Source organism: Periplaneta americana, chromosome 12 (genome assembly GCF_040183065.1).
Source record: "Periplaneta americana isolate PAMFEO1 chromosome 12, P.americana_PAMFEO1_priV1, whole genome shotgun sequence".
NCBI classification, from domain to species: Eukaryota; Metazoa; Arthropoda; class Insecta; order Blattodea; family Blattidae; genus Periplaneta; species Periplaneta americana.
This window is the reverse complement of record NC_091128.1, coordinates 83,002,190-83,020,583: the sequence shown is the minus strand read 5'-3', so window position 1 is coordinate 83,020,583 and position 18,394 is coordinate 83,002,190. Positions and strand designations below refer to the sequence as shown.

The window sequence follows — 18,394 nt, the reverse complement described above, 5'->3', positions numbered from 1 at the left end:
ACAGGCAACAGCCAAGTACCTGCCACTGGTTAAAAAAATCTCTTAACATGAGTTTTTCTGTGATTAGAAACTAAAGAAACAAAAAGTTACTGTCTCTACGTAATGCTTAACCCAAATAAGCCTAACATCATACAGTCGACCTGGTTGGCGAGTTGGTATAGCGCTGGCCTTCTATGCCCAAGGTTGCAGGTTCGATCCCGGGCCAGGTCGATGGCATTTAAATGTGCTTAAATGCAACAGGCTCATGTCAGTAGATTTACTGGCATGTAAAAGAACTCCTGCGGGACAAAATTCCAGCACATCCGGCGATGCTGATATAACCTCTGCAGTTGTGAGCGTCGTTAAGTTAAATAAAACATAGCATTTTTTAAACATTATACAAGGAAAGCAGCTACATTTAAACTGAGTTGAGGTTTGCATTAGAAGTTTATACACTAAAAAAAATTATTTACGATGACCTATTAATAATCAACATGTTTGGTTATTATCTGCAATGTTACTTAGACCAGTCAGTACACACATCACATTCGTAATTACCAAACGAAACTTCTCCAGACACAGGTTCCCATATGAAAGTTGTTCATAATGACCTCTTCTAAAAGTTTGTAACAGTCACAGAATCGCCCTGTATACAAGACTGATTGGTAGTAGTCAGTACTATAGTTGCAAGAAAAATTTGTACTGGAACTCGGCTATATCAGAAGCCCCTAAATTGTGCTTCATCAGTCCTTTCCTGTATTATTTATACTGGAATTGTGGAACCCTAACATTATTTTTACTGAAACTGCATTCTGGTGCATTCCAGCCCAACTGGTAATAGTGCAGAAAGACTCGAGGTTTGAGGATTCATATCCATTCAAGGTGTGATGAGAAACCTCAGCATAGATTCCTTCAGGAGGAAACTGAAGCTGAAGTGGTACATACAAAATCTGTTCAGCCTTCCCGCTTCATGGTAAGATGTATCAATAGTTTCATTAATTTGCAGCGATCTCTGAAGCTTAAATTATGGAAGTACAAAATTCGACTCTAGCATCATAATGAAGGTTCTGAAGGCACCTACAGGATTATTAAAATAAGTTGTCGAAACTAATGGAGCTGAGTTACCAGTGATCGGTATTCTAAGTTAAAGAGGTGGATACAATGGGCTCATTAGGAATTGAAGTGTTAAGAATAACTTAGTCCACGTCTAGGCACAATCTATCAATCTTGATTATCATATATTTTGTGGCGGAAAGAGGAATTTCTCCAGACACTGACTAAAGAATCACTGGATTGAAAGAAAATTATAATTTGAAATAAACACAATAACCTCTATATGAATATATTTAAGAAAGATGGAGTCAACCCCATGACAGGTATAATCGCCCAGAGGATGGCAAGAGGTCAAGGCTCCATTTATAGACAATTATTGGCATTTAATGGCAGTAGGAATTCAGTCCTGTGCTCGCCACCTTTACCCCCAAGAAAATGCTCCTGGTATTCATTTCTATTAGAGGGTGAGTAGACCACAGGTCATAGTGCGGCTGGAAGGATTAGATCAATGAAAAAAAAAAATCCATGACCCCTACTGGGAATCGAACCTGCGACCTTCTGACTTGCAGCATTACACCTTAACTGCGATGCTACCGCGCACCCCATATGAATATATTACTTACAGAAATTATTTCGAAAATAAGAAGCTAGTCTTACAAGGGCTGTTATTGAACTCATGTCGAAACCTCTGCTCAGACTGTGCATTTACTTAGATCTCCACAGCAGATATACAAATATAAGAAAATAGCTGCTCATACTAACAAAGGGTATGAAAACTTATTTGGAATGCTACATTAAGAAACAATGGTACATACTTGAACAGAGGAGTTGAGTTCTCACCTCCGTGAATCCCTGATCTATCATGTGAATGCAAAGCAAGGTTGGGCAGCCAACAAGCTGTGCCAACTGAGTGCTCACTATCTATTCAAGGCCGTAGGCTACTGGTACTCAATTGTTCGATAGTCTTACGTTCAAGCTTCATTTCGCAAACAGTTATTATTGACAGCTTTTTTAAATAATTAATTGTCTATTTACTTGGATATCTATCAATATGGGCAGTTTGAAGGGAGGCTTCGACATGAGCTCATTAACAGTTCCCTTGTTAGTTAACATTATTAGCAGCCGGATAGTCCGTATATCTGATGAAGATACTGTACCTTGAACATTAGACCCAGGACTTCTTACATTTTTCACGATTTTTAGAGGGTTATATTTGCTTTGATGATCAGATGATGATCTGGTATTATGTGTATGAATAATTGCAGTAGAACTGGCTGTAACATATTAAAGTGTCTATAAAGATTGAAAACTTGTTACAATAGCATAAATTACCAAACAAAATTTAAACATTACTAAACGGCACAAATGCTCATATATTTTCTGGTACTATAATTTTTAATCCTAAGGATGTTACGTCAAAATGGATTTTATTACTTCTGATTGTAGACTAATTGTTTAATACATGCATTTGTGTAAGAATTGAAAGATTCAATAATAAATAAACATTTAAATCAAAAAATGCACAGCAATGCCCTGCAACTTACTGTAATGTAATATTTTGCAATATTCCAAGACATGAAGCAACTTTTGTAACATGGTATGAATTATCACATGGGATATATGCATAGGAGGTTCAAATTTAACCCCGACTTTATGTATTTGTGAACAAAAAATTGAAACCATGATTACATTTTATCAAAATAGTCCCCTAGCTTAATGATACTCTTCTGCCAGTAACCAGGGAACTGTGGTGTTTATTTAGTTTTCAAAAATATTTTCAGTTGACTGTACAGCCATTTCGCACATCTTTCATTACCTACCAGATTTTTCGTTGCAAATGTTTTGCCTCCTAGTGGCTGACCATGACAATATCTTTGAAAAATATTGGAGTGCAAGAGGTCAAATGACTTTATTGTCAAACGACTGGCATTAGAAAACAACAACTACTTTCTTTAGCGGTCCAAACAGGTGATAATAGCATTGGAATAAATCTAGTCTATATGGAATACGTAGCAGCGCTTCCTAGCCAGTTCAGAAGTGGTATCTTGTGTGATTTTTGGGCAGTGAGAATGGACGTTGCCATGAAGGAGAGTAGTGCTTTTAGATACTTTTGTACATCTTCTTAACCTTGCAGCTTCTTTCAATTTTCCTTTCAAAAGACTAACATAGTATTCTGCGTCCATTACTGTCTTGTTGATCTAAGAAAAAATCGATCAATTAATATCAGTCCTTTCACGTCTCAAAAACTGTAGACCTTGCCCCTTCCCCCAGATTACTTCACTTTAAACTTTTTTGATGATGGCGAATCTTGAATGTTCCATTCCTTGCTAGCAATCTTGGTTTCAGGAAATATTAACATACCCAAGTCTCACTGGTTATCACAATTGTAAACAGAATTCGTGACTTTCTTATTTGTAGCACTGGAAATATTGGGAACAAAGTTCAATTGGTCTTGCTTTGTTTTCTTTAATCAGATTTCTTAGCACCCATCTTACACACACTTTTGAAAACTTCAGTAAATAATTTTTTCGATGCTACCAACTCTGACAGGCCTGTTTACTTACTCAGCCAATTCACTGACATTATATTGGTGGTTTCTCAAATAAGTTCTTATATATAGAATCTTTCATTAATTGGCAAAATTGCTGGACGTGTATCGAGTGTTACATTATAAATACTAATGTGACCATCTTTCAATGATTTGATATAATAACTTGCCACTTCTTGCCTTCAGCATCGTTTTTGCAGTTTTTATGCACACTTACTGAAATTTTCTCTTGATTAGCAGTTTTACAGAATGGTAGGATAAATTTCGTTGAGTTTTTTTGTAGAATTTCTGTACCTTTCTAACCGAAAAGTCTGCAGATTCATTTCCAATCAAACCATTATGTGTTGGGATCCACTGAAGAATAAAGTTTCGTTTTAATTTTCTTAGTTGGTACCAGTATTGATATATATATATATTTTTTTTTTTTTTTTTTTTTTTTTTGCATTCGTGTTTTTACTGTGATTTTGGTGAGTAAAGACTCGCAATGGCTAGTATAGCTGCTTGAGAATCTGACAGTATAACAGCATTCCTGAAATTTGTTTATTCTATATAGAAGGCTCGTCAAGGATGTATGAATTGCGGTTATTTCGCTATCAAAATTTGTAATATTAGGTTTCAGACTGAATAAAATGAGAAATGTTGACAAGTTCCTCCTGTTCCTGCTGTTATTCCTATTTCATTTGACTTGAGGGAGCCATATATATGAAGCCATTTTTACGGAGTATCTTGTTTCTGTAGTTTCTAAGGTCAAAAGTTACATTTTTTCAATATTTGTTTCTGATTTTTTTAAATCTTCGACTAGTTTTAAATTGTAATCTATTTAGAATATTTGAAGGGGGTTTCCCTTTTTGTAATAAATATTCTTTTGCATGTGGAATCTGTAGTTTTTCTTTAATATACTGTACAATGTTTATAAAACTTCTTTGTGTTTCTAGTGTATTTTCAAATCTCAAATTCCCCCTGTTGTTACTTGTTAGTCTTATTAATTTTTCATACTGAATTAATGTTTGTTCTCACAATTCTTCTTCTATATTTTTACTTTGAGTTAGGATTTGTATGCCACTAATTGGTGTTGTTTTAAAGCTGATATTTCTTTAATTTGACCCTAAATAATCTCATGTTTTGAGTTTGATTTTTTATATCCATAGGGAGGCTATTAAAAATTGTTATTGCCATATAACGCAATCCTTTTCGATAGTGTGATAGGATAGGAATATGAGTCATTTTTTGACGAGTACCGGGAGTACCAGTACCAGTATTTATACTATGAAGTGTTGAATGAGTTAGAAAGTTTTGACGATTACATACAAGGAAGTTTATTAATTAAATAATACAATAATAATAAGCCATGAGCATTATTTGTAGTTTTTTTTTAAATGGTCCTACACGATTCCCTGGATTTGGCACCTACTATATTATTCTAATTACTCTTTTTTGTGGTATGAATATACTGTTACTATCTGTATAATTTCCCCAGAATATTATTCCTAAACTCATTATCGAGTGGAAGTATGCAAAGTATATTGCTAGTACCCATTGATATTTACAATCTCTTGCATAGCTCTAATAGCAGCAAATCATGTTGAATTTACAGTTTGGGGGTAATTTATTTAATAAGATTTTTCCAATTATCGATTTGTAAACCAAGAAATTTGGTTTGTATACAAAATGATGTTCCCAGCATGCTTGCTGACTATTGATGATTTTTTTTTTTTTGTTAGAGACGGTTTTGTGTCTAGTTACAAATGAAAGTCTTCCAGAAAATCATTTTTAAACTACAGTATAAGCAGAATTTAACAAACATAGACTAATTAGAATCCTTCAAGTTCCGAAATTTTATTTGTGGAAGTGAAAATACGGGGGAAAAAAAAAAGTTTTATTTTAGAAAATAAGTAATTTTATTTCCCCGGAAAACGGTAGTGAATATCAAATTCTGATTCAGGGCACACTAATTAGTAAGAGTCATTTACTTACGTTCATTCTGGCACAAGACAAAAAGTTAAAATTTGTCATTCAGTTATTATGGTTTATAAACATACCTTTTGCTGCCCTTCTGAACAAAGATCTCTGCGATTGTCTTAACTCATTCGAACTTGAAGTGTCATTGATTTTACTTTTTCTCATATTACTTGTATCCTGAAAAGATTAAAATATTGTATGTGTCACTTAAATGTTTAATAACAAAAATAAAATATCTGTGTACTGCCACTGGTATAGGCCTATACTTGAATTTCAACATACGAATGATGATCAGAAAGTTAACTCATTATGGTCAAACGAATGACTGAAGCAATCCGTATCTCTGTCATATGATGATACATTGTTGGCAGCAGGCGCTACCACAAATGTGAACACAATAACAGTTGCAAAATAGAGTAATAATCAACAACAGGAGGTGTTTGCACTACTTCATTCCTGTGGCAAGAGAACAAACAGCCAGTGAACACTCGTAAACACAATATAGCTAATTATGTGGTGATCATTCGATGTTCATTCAACAAACACACAGAGAATGTCCTATTTATCTTGATGATTTCTCGTTTGGTTTCGTCTCTATGAAAGGAAAAATTTTAATTTATAGACACGAAATAGGCGTCAATCTCACACATTGATGCAGAATTTGCTGTTCTCCATCCTGTACTTTTAGCCATTAATTTATCTATGAGCATTCACCAGCTTGAACACCAGACATTTCTATAACAAGTGCACACTGCATTCTTCGATCCTATAAGTTTATTTACTATCTTTATGATTTATACTGAGAACTGCATTTTGGCGATTCTACTTAGCAGACAACATAAAACAATGAGACCCTCATTCATCCAATTTATTTAATTGTCGGCCATAACATGAAATATGTTAGGCCTATGTGAATGTATTAAAGTGGACTCCGTTAGAATATCTCATCTTGTACAGATGTTCTAACAATCACAACAGTCCATGGAGGTCCAGCCAACTGCTGCCCTCACATCCAAATTCCTTAGCAGAGGTGAACGATCATCAACCAGTACGGAGTACATACAGCTGTTCTATTTGAACAGAATTCTTTCTTCATTTCCCATACATGAGGAACATTTCCACTATTTCTTCTTTGTTGTAAATCTTGTACAACATTATATTATGGATTGTTCAACATGAGTTTTGATTACTGACTCAATCAATCAATCAATCAATCAATCTTCTTAATGTATCCAGCAGATGGTGATAACAAAATCCACTGTAGTACACTATAGCCTTTAACGAGAGTTTCTTCTAACAAATGACGGGTACTTTGATCAATGTTCATCATAGATAACTGCTGTCAACAGCCAGAGATGAGGTGTAATCAATATTTGTTGTAGAACTGAGTCTTGTGCGACTGGTAATGATTTTAATTCCTTTTCTTTTAAATTTATGGATGTGCAATATAAAACAGAATATGTTTCAGATCTTGTTCATGATTTTACTATATGTAGACAACTGAATTAATGAGTTGTTGCATTTGCTTACCTATGTAATGCCTCATACAGTCAAATAACCTTGATTTTCAATTCCTCAAGTTTCCATATTCTACTGCACTTTTAATTTTCTGTTGATTAGATCAGATAAGATTGTAATCAACACCTTATGATGAATTTTTCAGCATGGCTTTAAGAGTTGGCACGTAATACTTAGAAGAAATACATGGTACCATTTAAGAAAATGAATATTCTTCTTCTAGAAAAATAATTTTTTCTCCAACATTTTTAATTTCATATTAAATAAAAATCAACTGCGAGTGGTTCACATAACTGGGACATTCTATTAAGTGACCAAGATAGATCATTCAGATTTTGCATAATCAGTGATGCCCATAATAAATTCGGTAAAGCCGCCAAAACTTATTGAATTGAACAACTGCAGATGTTCTTTTGTTATTTCTTGAAAAATAACAATTCAACTGCACTTCCAGTGGGAGTAAGTCAATGACAAAACGATTGTATTTAAGAACATAATACGAGTTTCTTTACAAGTTAAAACTCGGGATCAGAGCAGCCTAAGCAGCTCGAAAGATATGTCTTACTTTTTGGTGAAGAATCACTAAATGAAAGAACAGCACAAAAGGAGTAAAGACATTTAAAAACTCCTTAACATGGACGCCCTACCAACATCATTGACAACGATTAAGACCCATTTGATACTGATCAAACATATCAAGAAATTGTGAAAAGGTTCTATGTCAATGATGAAACAAATCGTCGTACACACCTATGAGGAGTGAAAATGATCGATCTTCACAAAGAGCTATGAAGCTTTTCTCAGCCATGTGTTAACATGTGACGAGAAATGGATTCTTCAAACAATCCAAAGTGGTCAAACTAATGTTGTACCTTGGGGACAACCACATATATCAAAATGTTTACTACAACAAGAAATGATTTGTTGAGTATCTGGTGAATTTCGGTATGAAACATTCATTACCAGCTTCTACCTCAGAGACAAACTTTCACTACTCAGATATATTCAGATCAACTAAACCGAGACAACGAAATTCTTCGTGGGAAGAAATCCCGGTTAGTCAATTATAAAGGTGTTCTTTTCCTTGAAAGCAATATGAAATCGCACATTGCTCAACATATGGAGGACACAATAGAGAGGTTTGAATGGAAAACTCTAATGCATCCTTCATGTTCTCGACATCTTTCACCAACAGATTATCATCTTTCCTTTCCCTCAACGACAATATTGTACTTCGGCAAGCATAATACCATAAATGATGACAATTATACAAAACCCTAATAACTTCCATGGCATTCAAACAGCGAAAATATTATAGAATTGACAATTACAATCTAATTTCACACTGGGAGAAATGCAATGATTGTAATGGAGAAATTTTCCTCAATAAATGTTGTTTGTTATTTTTCTCAAAGCTTCTTAGTGTTGCTTAATAAAAAAAAAACACACACACACACAAAAAACATAATGTAGACAAAACCATAATGTTTTGTTGTGCGAGTTTTTAGGCTTTCACGATGACTTTGATCCAAATTAGGCTTTTGGGTATTCTACTATGTCCTGAAACTTGACATTTCCAGCGTTTCGGAACTACATACAGGTTCCATCACCAGGGTAAGACCAGAGAGACCACCTAATTGTTGGGTTCATTACAACAGCTAATCTGGTGTTTTAACCTTTCCTGGTGTGATCAGCTGAGACTTTCTTGGACTCTTAAATTTGGCAGTATAATAAATGAATTGTATCCCACGATAGGATGACAGTTGAATTCGGACAGTGGCAGAAAAGACTGGTAAATTTGTTAATATGTATAAATGCCGTAAAATTACGATACAGGGTCAAGTGAAAAAAAAAAAACATGCTAAGCTTATTTATTAATTAGAAAGCACGAAAATAGTAGATTACCAAAAACATGATATTTAATACTAAGCCTACCAGTATACAAAATTTCAAAGTATGGTAGTAATTTTTTGCAAAGAAATAGAGCAATTATAATTATTTACAATTGTGAGGCTTTTATTTTTTAAAATGCCAAAAATTCAAAGTATATAGTTTCATATTTAACATAATATCATGTTAATTCATTTTTGCATACGTCATTCCTACAAACTCAAAATATATTTAAAAGCATCACTTTTAAGTACTGGTACACCTACTTTATTCACTGATCATATCTTAACTATACTAACCTGAGAAAATATCTCACCAAACAGGGATGGCAAGACCTTATCTACCAAACTCTGCATAGTTGAACTCTGTTCAAATATTATCATTACTCTTCTTGCAGAAAGAAGAAACTGATGTGCATCTTTCTGATTTATATTTCCCATTTCCAGAATCAGAGTTCGTAAACTTCTCAATTCAGCTTTATCTTGTCTGAAATAAATAAGTGAGTGAGTGAGTGAGTAAATAAATAATTAAATAAATAAGAGAAAAGAAAAATTATCTTATGATTCATTTGGTCAATTGCATGATGTTGAAAAATAACATAACTTTGCAATTACTGCCTTTCAAACTTATTAAATTTGTATTGGAATAAAACGTTTTATCCATAATAGTACCTATACAAAAGTATAATTGGCTTCATCAAATACAAACACAGTACCGAAAATTTACAGACTCTGCAATTAATTAAATTAGTACAAGTAGGTATCTCAAAAGATAATCATACAAGGGATGAGTCGAGAATTACTAAACCATTCTTAAAGATCCTATATTACAAATTTCATTTAATATTTTTATGGCATAACATATTTGACTCAATTTTCCAAGCACAGAAGTAATTTATACTAGTTTTCCAGGTCAGATCTGCATCAATCGCGAAGCCAAGGACTTCAACTTTGTTATCTCTTTAAATGGAATTTTATTAATACTCGAGAGAGTCGGTAAGTTACAAATTGAAGTAACGACCTACATTTTTTAACGAGATGTCTGAAGCTATCACCATCAGATGGCAATATTATCGATGTGCACACAAGCAAGACAAAGCAGTAGCAGTTATAAGATGCAGGCATTTCTACACAAATGTACCACTGGTTACTTGACCTGAGCATTGATGCATGTTTTGTCTCGGATTGGTAATTATGCATCTGTGACTATCTGGGCCAGAATATTGTTCCCTTCAACCTGTCTACCCAGATCAAATCGCATATCTGTTGCAAATTTGCCTCCAAGACAATCTCCACTGGTCAGCCGACTTGTCAGGATTCAATATTTGTCTGCCTTTCAGAGAAATTATGTCCAACTGTAGATAGCTTAACGTGACAGGCAGTGCTCACCATTTACGACTAATATTTCTTTATAAATAACCTTTGCTGCCAGAATTTCTGCCCAGAAAAATCGCACAATAAAACATTGTTCGATAATAGTACACTTATGCAGGCTGCTATTTTTCAACTGCTGATTCTTTGTTTCTCTTGTATGCACATCAATCCTCTAGACACATGCTTTATAATGTCATCTAATGGTGATAGCTTAAGGTGCATCATTAAAAAATGTAGGCCACTACTTTATGAAAAACTTAACAGATTACCAGGAAACAATTGGCATTCATAGAGTCCTCTCGGTAGATTAAAAACTCAAAAAAGTTTCATATCCATGGTTCAAGAATTAAAACAGAAAATCAACATCCCGAATTTAAAAGAAAACTTACAAATTAAACCAAACCCTTTAACTCTATTAAATATAGAGTATAATCTAAATTTAACAGAAGAAATACTGAAATCAGAAGTAAACACTGAAATAATGAAACAATTGTCTTTAGAGACAATTAATATTAGGTACCCTCCACAAAATGGCTTCATTTATACACCGATGGATCCTTGATCTTCAGGGAACAAGGTGTAGGTGCAGGTGTTACGTGCTGTCTCTTCTCACTTTATAGATCTCTTGGATATGGCACAAGTTTTGATGGAGAAATCATTGCAATAAATGAAAGTCTCAGGAATCTTCTATGCCACATCAATAAACTTAAAAATGCAGTTATATTGTCAGACTCCAAAGCAGCTATTCTATCAATAGTCTCAAACAGCAGAAATAACTCAAATGTTCTCTCAATTAATAACACTCAATAAAAGAATTGTATTCTAATGGATACTATCCTATTGTGGAATCCTGGGAAACGAGAATATGGATGCTTTAGCAAAGAAGGGCAGCACTGCTACTTACAGACCTATTACTAAATCTACGTATTACTCTATGAAAAGATTTGTTAAATCTACATAGGCCTACTTAGACTTCAACAAACAAAATTTGGTAACACAATCTCAAGGGAAAAAATGGAACTCTCTGCATCATAATCCACAGTTAATTCCCGATTTACCACGCAAATCGTCTGTAGCTGCATTTAGATTGGCAACAGGCCATGACTGTTTGGCCAAGCACCTGCATAGAATTGGAATATATCAGTCCCCTAACTGCCCATTGTGCAATTCAAATCAAGAAATGGATTCGGAACACCTTAAAATCTGTGCTTCAGTGGCTGACCATGATAATATCTTTGAAAAATACTGGAGTGCAAGAGGTCAAATGACTTTATTGTCAAACGTCTGGCATTAGAAAACAATAACAACTTTAATTTGTTACTTGCTTACAGACTCGCCTGCATGTGTACATAATAGCATTTTGAAATCTGACATAATGGCTGAAATTCATAAATACATTCTTATTTAAATTTAAACTGAGTTTATTTTATTTTTTAATCAATCTAGTAAGTGTATAATTATTGGTATTACTAATTTCTTTCTGTTGCGATTTCTAGGTTACTGCTATCGAAAATCATGTTAAGTGTTATCAGCAAATAGGACTGACTACAAAGTGGTAGTATGACTAGAAGATCATTAATAAATAACAGAAATAATAAATGACCCAATTTGAAGAAATAACATCAAATTTATTGACACTGATTAATTTTCGAAGAGATATGATGCTGCAGTAAACCCACTTTTTTAATTGAAACCCCTCCCTAATCCTGCACTGTGTTTAAAAAGTGGATATAGCCAATTTTAGTTATTTTAATTGTTAAGTTCTGTATCCTTGTAACCAGAATTAGCGTAAATTCAACTGTAACCAATGCTGATAGGTACAGATTGTTTACTGTCCTAAAGTTCAAACAAAACAATTTACTCAATATGACTTTTTTTCACAATTTTATCATCTATAGAAAGCAAACTATCAAGTACACTAAGCTAATAATGCATGAATTATTTTACCACTTTTACCTCCAGTATAATACTAATAAATTTATGGTACAAAAGAGTAGAAGAGGATTTTATTCATAAGTGAAATATTTAGTGCCTGAGTACATGAAATCTGTTTACTCTCGTATGGCATACAATATTTTATCCAATACCATGTTTATTAAACCGTTATAATAAATAAATATTATAATAATGTAACATTAGGCCTATTTAATCTTTTTGTCTTTCTAAATTATTCTGTAGTGCTTTTATTCTGGATCTTCATGATCAATATATATATCAAATATAAACTGTTAGCAGTTTTCATTAAACTGATGTTGAATATGGCCACAAAGTCATTTAATATGCGCTCCTGCATATATATGACGTGTATCATCTCAAATGCAGGTAGTAAGGCCGTAAAATAACACTACGAGAGGGGTTCGGCCGGCGCAGTGGATCGTGTCCCAGCATAGCTCAGTTGGTAAAGAGCACTCAGCATGCAGAGCTGAGAGGTCCTGGGTTCGATTCCCGGTCCCAGTACGAATTTTTCTCGTATTTAACAGTAATTTTACAATTGCTTGTTTGTTAAAATGTGTTATGCAATTTGTGTTCTTTTGTTTTGTGTGTTTTTGGAAAATATAATTTCAATTAATGCTCCGTCCTAAATGTTGTAACTAAAACTTAGTGCATCCCTCGTGTTTATCGTACAGCTCGTCCTCCCCCACACGTTACCTGCGCTTTGTTTATGTTTTCACTCTGCCTAAACGAGACGCTCTACTGTACAGCAAAAAATGCGAAAAGCCAAAACAATCTGCTTCTGGATTGAAGGCTGGGATATTCAATAGGAGAGTTATGATTTGAGTAATAGATATTACATGCATACTAGCATTAGTGAAGATACATTCACAATACTCCCCACTCATAACCACTCACATGCAGATAGGGGCGTACGCAAGGGAGGGGGTAACCAGGGGTTCAGAGGTTTGAACCCCCCTCTTGAACTTAAAAAAAAAACACATTTAGATTTGAATATTTTTTAATCCATAATCGTTTTCCCTTCTCTAATTCTGTGGTGTTCGGGTAAAGGGGGATAAGTCATATTTTTGTGCAGATGGAATTTTGTTCCCCAGATGAACACACGAGTTAAATTATACATGTGAGTGTCCAAAAATCAAAAGAATATTAGCAGTTGATGTGTTTTATTTGTGTAGAAAATTATTTTCAATAATGGTCCGAAGTTCAATTTTCATTTATCTCCAAACTCATTTTTATGACTTATCTCCCTTTACTCACACACCACAGAATTTTTCAGAGTAACAAAATCTACATTGACATAAAGCATAGTCCTCCTACTCCTCCTTCAATATAATCCCTGTGCTTGGTGCTGCAGCATGTTCGAATTGTAACCATGCTATCTTTATTATAGAGACCTACCACCTAGTACTGACCTTGTAATAAAATGAAGCCAATACAATATGAAATTTAACTTGTTGTGAAACATATTGAAAAGGTTGTTTTGCCAGTTCTGCGGTGCAGATGTTAAATATTGTGCATTGTCGATTTTAAACTCATTTTAAGAGTGATATTCACTCGTTTGTTAGTTTAATTCTGACTTTATTGTGAAACGTTCGTTTAATGTTTTGTGCATTTGACAGTTCATATTTTTAATAATAATAACAATAATATACATTGTTTAAAATACCGATAACGATTTTAATGATTTTTTGTAAACAATTTTAATAATGAATTCCTCTCCCTCTGCCTTAGCAAAATTCTGCGTAAGGCACTACATGCAGATGAACATCCCTTTTGAAAAACATTCTAATAGACTCACCTATCTTCAATCATAGCTCTTTTCACAAAACTGCATGGGATACTGATGACCTCCCAGCTGTTTTTCATTGTATCATCTTCTGGAAAGCTCCCGTCGTATGAAATGCTTATACTCTTGCTTCCCTTATTGAAGTCAATCCAGAATTCTTTGTAATTTATGTCCTGCACAAAAACATAATGCAAAAATTGAAATTAGACATAAACTGGGTGAACAATGGAAATGAAAAATATTTCTTCCTCCAGTGCTTCACAGCAGGGACAAAGGTTATACTGTCACAAATAGAGATTGCGTAGGAAGCTATGGCAGTTTTAGAGTGTGGACCAAGTAAATGCAGACTCCCTAAATACCAGTATATGAAACATCTTTTTCTCTTGTTAAAAGAAAGATATTTTTGAAATGAGAAAATTAAAACTGAGACCACAGCCCATATTAATTCTAGACTACTAGACGCCTATTGTATGTTTGTTATCCAGTAATTTAGATTTTCTTATATATTTTATTTATTTATATAATACTGTACTTATTAAAAATATTAAAAATCGTCTGTAGCTGCATTTAGATTGGCAATAGGCCATGATTGTTTGGCCAAACACCTGCAAAGAATTGGAATATATCAGTCCCCTAACTGCCCATTGTGCAACTCAAACCAAGAAATGGATTCGCAACACCTCAAAATCTGTGTTTCAGTGGCTGACCATGATAATATCTTTGAAAAATATAGGAGTGCAAGAGGTCAAATGACTTTATTGTCAAACGCCTGGCATTAGAAAACAACAACAACTTATTAAAAGTTCTAAACAGAAGAAAATCAATTAAGTTTCATTTAGTTAAGAGAATTTTCTATAACTTTCAACATTTACCTTCAGATCTGAATCACGAAGGTGAAGTGGTTAAGCACTGGATACACACATCTACCTATAGATAGACACTACTGAAAATGCTGCCCACTTGCGCGTACACATTTTTAACACTAAAAAAATCGTTGTTCACACGGAGAAGTAAACTACTTGAAACTGATTCTATTTCCCTCAGGACATTGTATTTTAGTTGCTCCAACATATAGGCTAAATCAGGAGAGTGCAATAGTCATAATCCAACATAATTTACCGGTACTCTATTTTCTTCAAACACCATTACATTTCATTTATTGAAACTGTAGCTATGTGAACAGTGGCAGAATCTGTCGGCAGTGATATGTCATTGAATGAACTAATATACCGTATGGCCTTTGCATACACAATGACCGAACAAGTAGATTAGCAAATCTGCATAAAGTTTTGCTTCAAATTTGAGCATTCGTCCGTGAAAACTATTTGAGTGATTCCGAAGGCTTTCAGGAATGATTCAATGAGTGAATACCAGATAAAACTGTGGTACTGACGCTTCAAGGATGGTCAGGAATCAGCTGAAAGTGATCAAAATTTTGCAAGATTTTCAACAAGCAGAATGTATGCGGGTTTCAGTCAACGAAAATTGGTGATTAAAACTGTAGGAGAACTGGAAGAAAATCTGGGATTTCAACAGATTATTGTTTCAGAAATTCATTACGACTGTAATTTACATACACTGCTGTGGTACACTCTGGATAGTCTCTGACGCACGAACTAAGTTGTCTACACTCCTCAGCTGACAAACTAAGCGATCTACATTTCTCAGCACTAGTGACATCTATGAGGAAGTTCACAGAGTAGGAGCAAATAAGTTACGGGCTCCGCCACTGGACAAAAAAAAATTATTATTATTATTATTATTATTATTATTATTATTATTATTATTATTATTATTATTATTATCATCTTCATCATCATCCTCATCCTCATCCTTATATCTCCCAATATTTTAGTTTTATTTCAGAAAAACTGCCTTAGTTTATGGAATTCATCTTATACACTGCAGCATCTTATACACTAATAAAACAGGGCCGGCCTTATGAGTTACGAGGCCCAAATGGAAACATTAAAATAAGGTCTTCAGAATCTATACTGGTAAATATAGTTTGCTATAGACTTATATAGGATATTCCAAAAGTCAGTTCAAACATTAAACCGCTATAAATACTATAATATTTGAGATAGGAAAAAAACAAAAACTTCACAGTGTTACGCAAACATTGGGAAGATGTCCTCCGATCTCTTGTTCAACATACAGCATTGTCTGTGACACCCATGCACAGCACTTTGCAGATAATTTCTTGGAATATTGGCAATTTCTTGCGAGATTACATCTTTCAGTTGCAAAAGGGTTGTTGGATGTGTCAGGAAAACTCGTTCTTTAAGGTAACCCCACAAGCAAAAGTCGGCCGGATTGAAATCTGGAGATCGCGGAGGCCACATTGTTGGAAAGTATCTACTGATGACTTTGATCGGAAACGAAGATGGTATAAATAATTCTATACATGGAATCTTTCAGTTTCAGTAGGGTTGTTGGATGTGTCAGGAAAACTCGTTCTTTAAGGTAACCCCACAAGCAAAAGTCGGCCGGATTGAAATCTGGAGATCGCGGAGGCCACATTGTTGGAAAGTATCTACTGATGACTTTGATCGGAAACGAAGATGGTATAAATAATTCTATACATGGAATCTTTCAGTTTCAGTAGGGTTGTTGGATGTGTCAGGAAAACTCGTTCTTTAAGGTAACCCCACAAGCAAAAGTCGGCCGGATTGAAATCTGGAGATCGCGGAGGCCACATTGTTGGAAAGTATCTACTGATGACTTTGATCGGAAACGAAGATGGTATAAATAATTCTATACATGGAATCTTTCAGTTTCAGTAGGGTTGTTGGATGTGTCAAGAAAACTCGTTCTTTAAGGTAACCCCATAGGCAAAAGTCGACCGAATTGGAATCTGGAGATCGCGGAGGCCACATTGTTGGAAAGTATCTACTGATGGCTTTGGTCGAAAACGAAGACGGTATAAATAATTTTATACATTTCCTGGATATAAAAATCACCATCAACCAACACTAACCTTTGATATTTATCGAAAACCTACTGGCACCAATCATACTATACACAGTTCTTCTGTCCACCCCGCAACACACAAAAATAGTAAATTCTGGTTTTTAATTGACAGATTATTAAATATCTCCCTAAGTAAATCAAATTTTAACAAAGAATATCAGTACCGGTACATATTAAAATTAGCCACAGAACATGGTTATATCAAATGAACAATAAAAAACATCTTTAGAAAATAAGTATTATTCTAGTAGAAATACGAACAGGCGCATATTTCAGTTTTTATCCGACACAAAAAAAAATACTGATGGAAAATTAATTAACTACTGGTATCGAAAATATTAAGTTATGGACCAAATTGAGTGTCACATTTTCATATATTCTAATTACATGGGTGTATAAACATAAAGTCAACTGTGTAATATACATAAAACCAAATGCTGAAAATACAATTGAAAAGATATATTCTACCTTTGGTTTGAAGATTTCCTTGTCTCCAATAAAAGTTCTTAAACACGGAAGTGTGAAAACTAGCTGGTTGTTCTCCACTGTTGAATTAAGAGTGTTCAAGAATATCCGACATTCCTATAAAGTAATTAACACAATATAATCCGACATTCTTATAAAGTATAATAGGTACGTTCTAAAGTCACTATAACTGCATTACATACAATTCGTAAATATCATTTTCTTTGAGAATGATTCTCAAAAAAAAAAAAAAAAAAAAAAAAGTATTGCCTGATAATTACAATAATACATTTAATTGAGTCCAGAATAAATTTGATAACATTATTCTCAGCTTCACTGAAAATTCTCTTAAACACTTCTCAATTACGGGCACTTTAAAATTTCCCTGCAGAATTATATGTTTTCTTACAGGAAATACCTTCTCAATAGTGGACATTTTCTATAACGGACATTAGACAACTACATAAATATATTTTTTACTAAGAAATTTTTCAATAGCGGACACGAGAAGTAGTAAAAACATCGTCAGTCATCTCATAACTCTACTCGTACTTTTAGGCCTTAACACACTATATCTCTCATGTGTTTTGCACACTTCTACTCTTGCGACAGAACAGTCATCCACTACAGAGCTTCCCCCATTGTTTTATAGTGAATCAGTCATAATAAGTGGATCTCCCACTGTTCTACAGTGAACATGTCTGCAGTTGAACAGGTGTGGAGAGTGAAAAAAATAACTACTGGAAGGATACTACGAAATTCAAAATAAAATATGCATCAAAATATAGCACCAATAGTTTAATTCTATGTTATTTCCACAATACTGGATACTTCTCGACATCGGATATTCTTTAATTCCTGGGAGGTGTCTCCTATTGAGAAGTTTCACTGTACAGT

At 34.1% G+C, this 18,394-nt stretch overlaps 1 protein-coding gene across 1 annotated transcript in view; it reads right to left on the bottom strand.

Annotated features, from left to right (window-relative positions):
- LOC138710622 (serine-rich adhesin for platelets-like) overlaps positions 1–18,394 on the bottom strand; it is a 66,017-nt gene that overhangs the window by 33,600 nt on the left and 14,023 nt on the right. The window contains exons 6-10 of the mRNA XM_069841640.1: positions 17,501–17,614; positions 14,072–14,232; positions 9,247–9,433; positions 5,620–5,716; positions 2,190–2,306 (exon numbers count right to left, since the gene is read on the bottom strand). Coding sequence (XP_069697741.1) covers positions 2,190–2,306; positions 5,620–5,716; positions 9,247–9,433; positions 14,072–14,232; positions 17,501–17,614 — 676 coding nt within the window. The remainder of the gene's footprint in view (positions 1–2,189; positions 2,307–5,619; positions 5,717–9,246; positions 9,434–14,071; positions 14,233–17,500; positions 17,615–18,394) is intronic.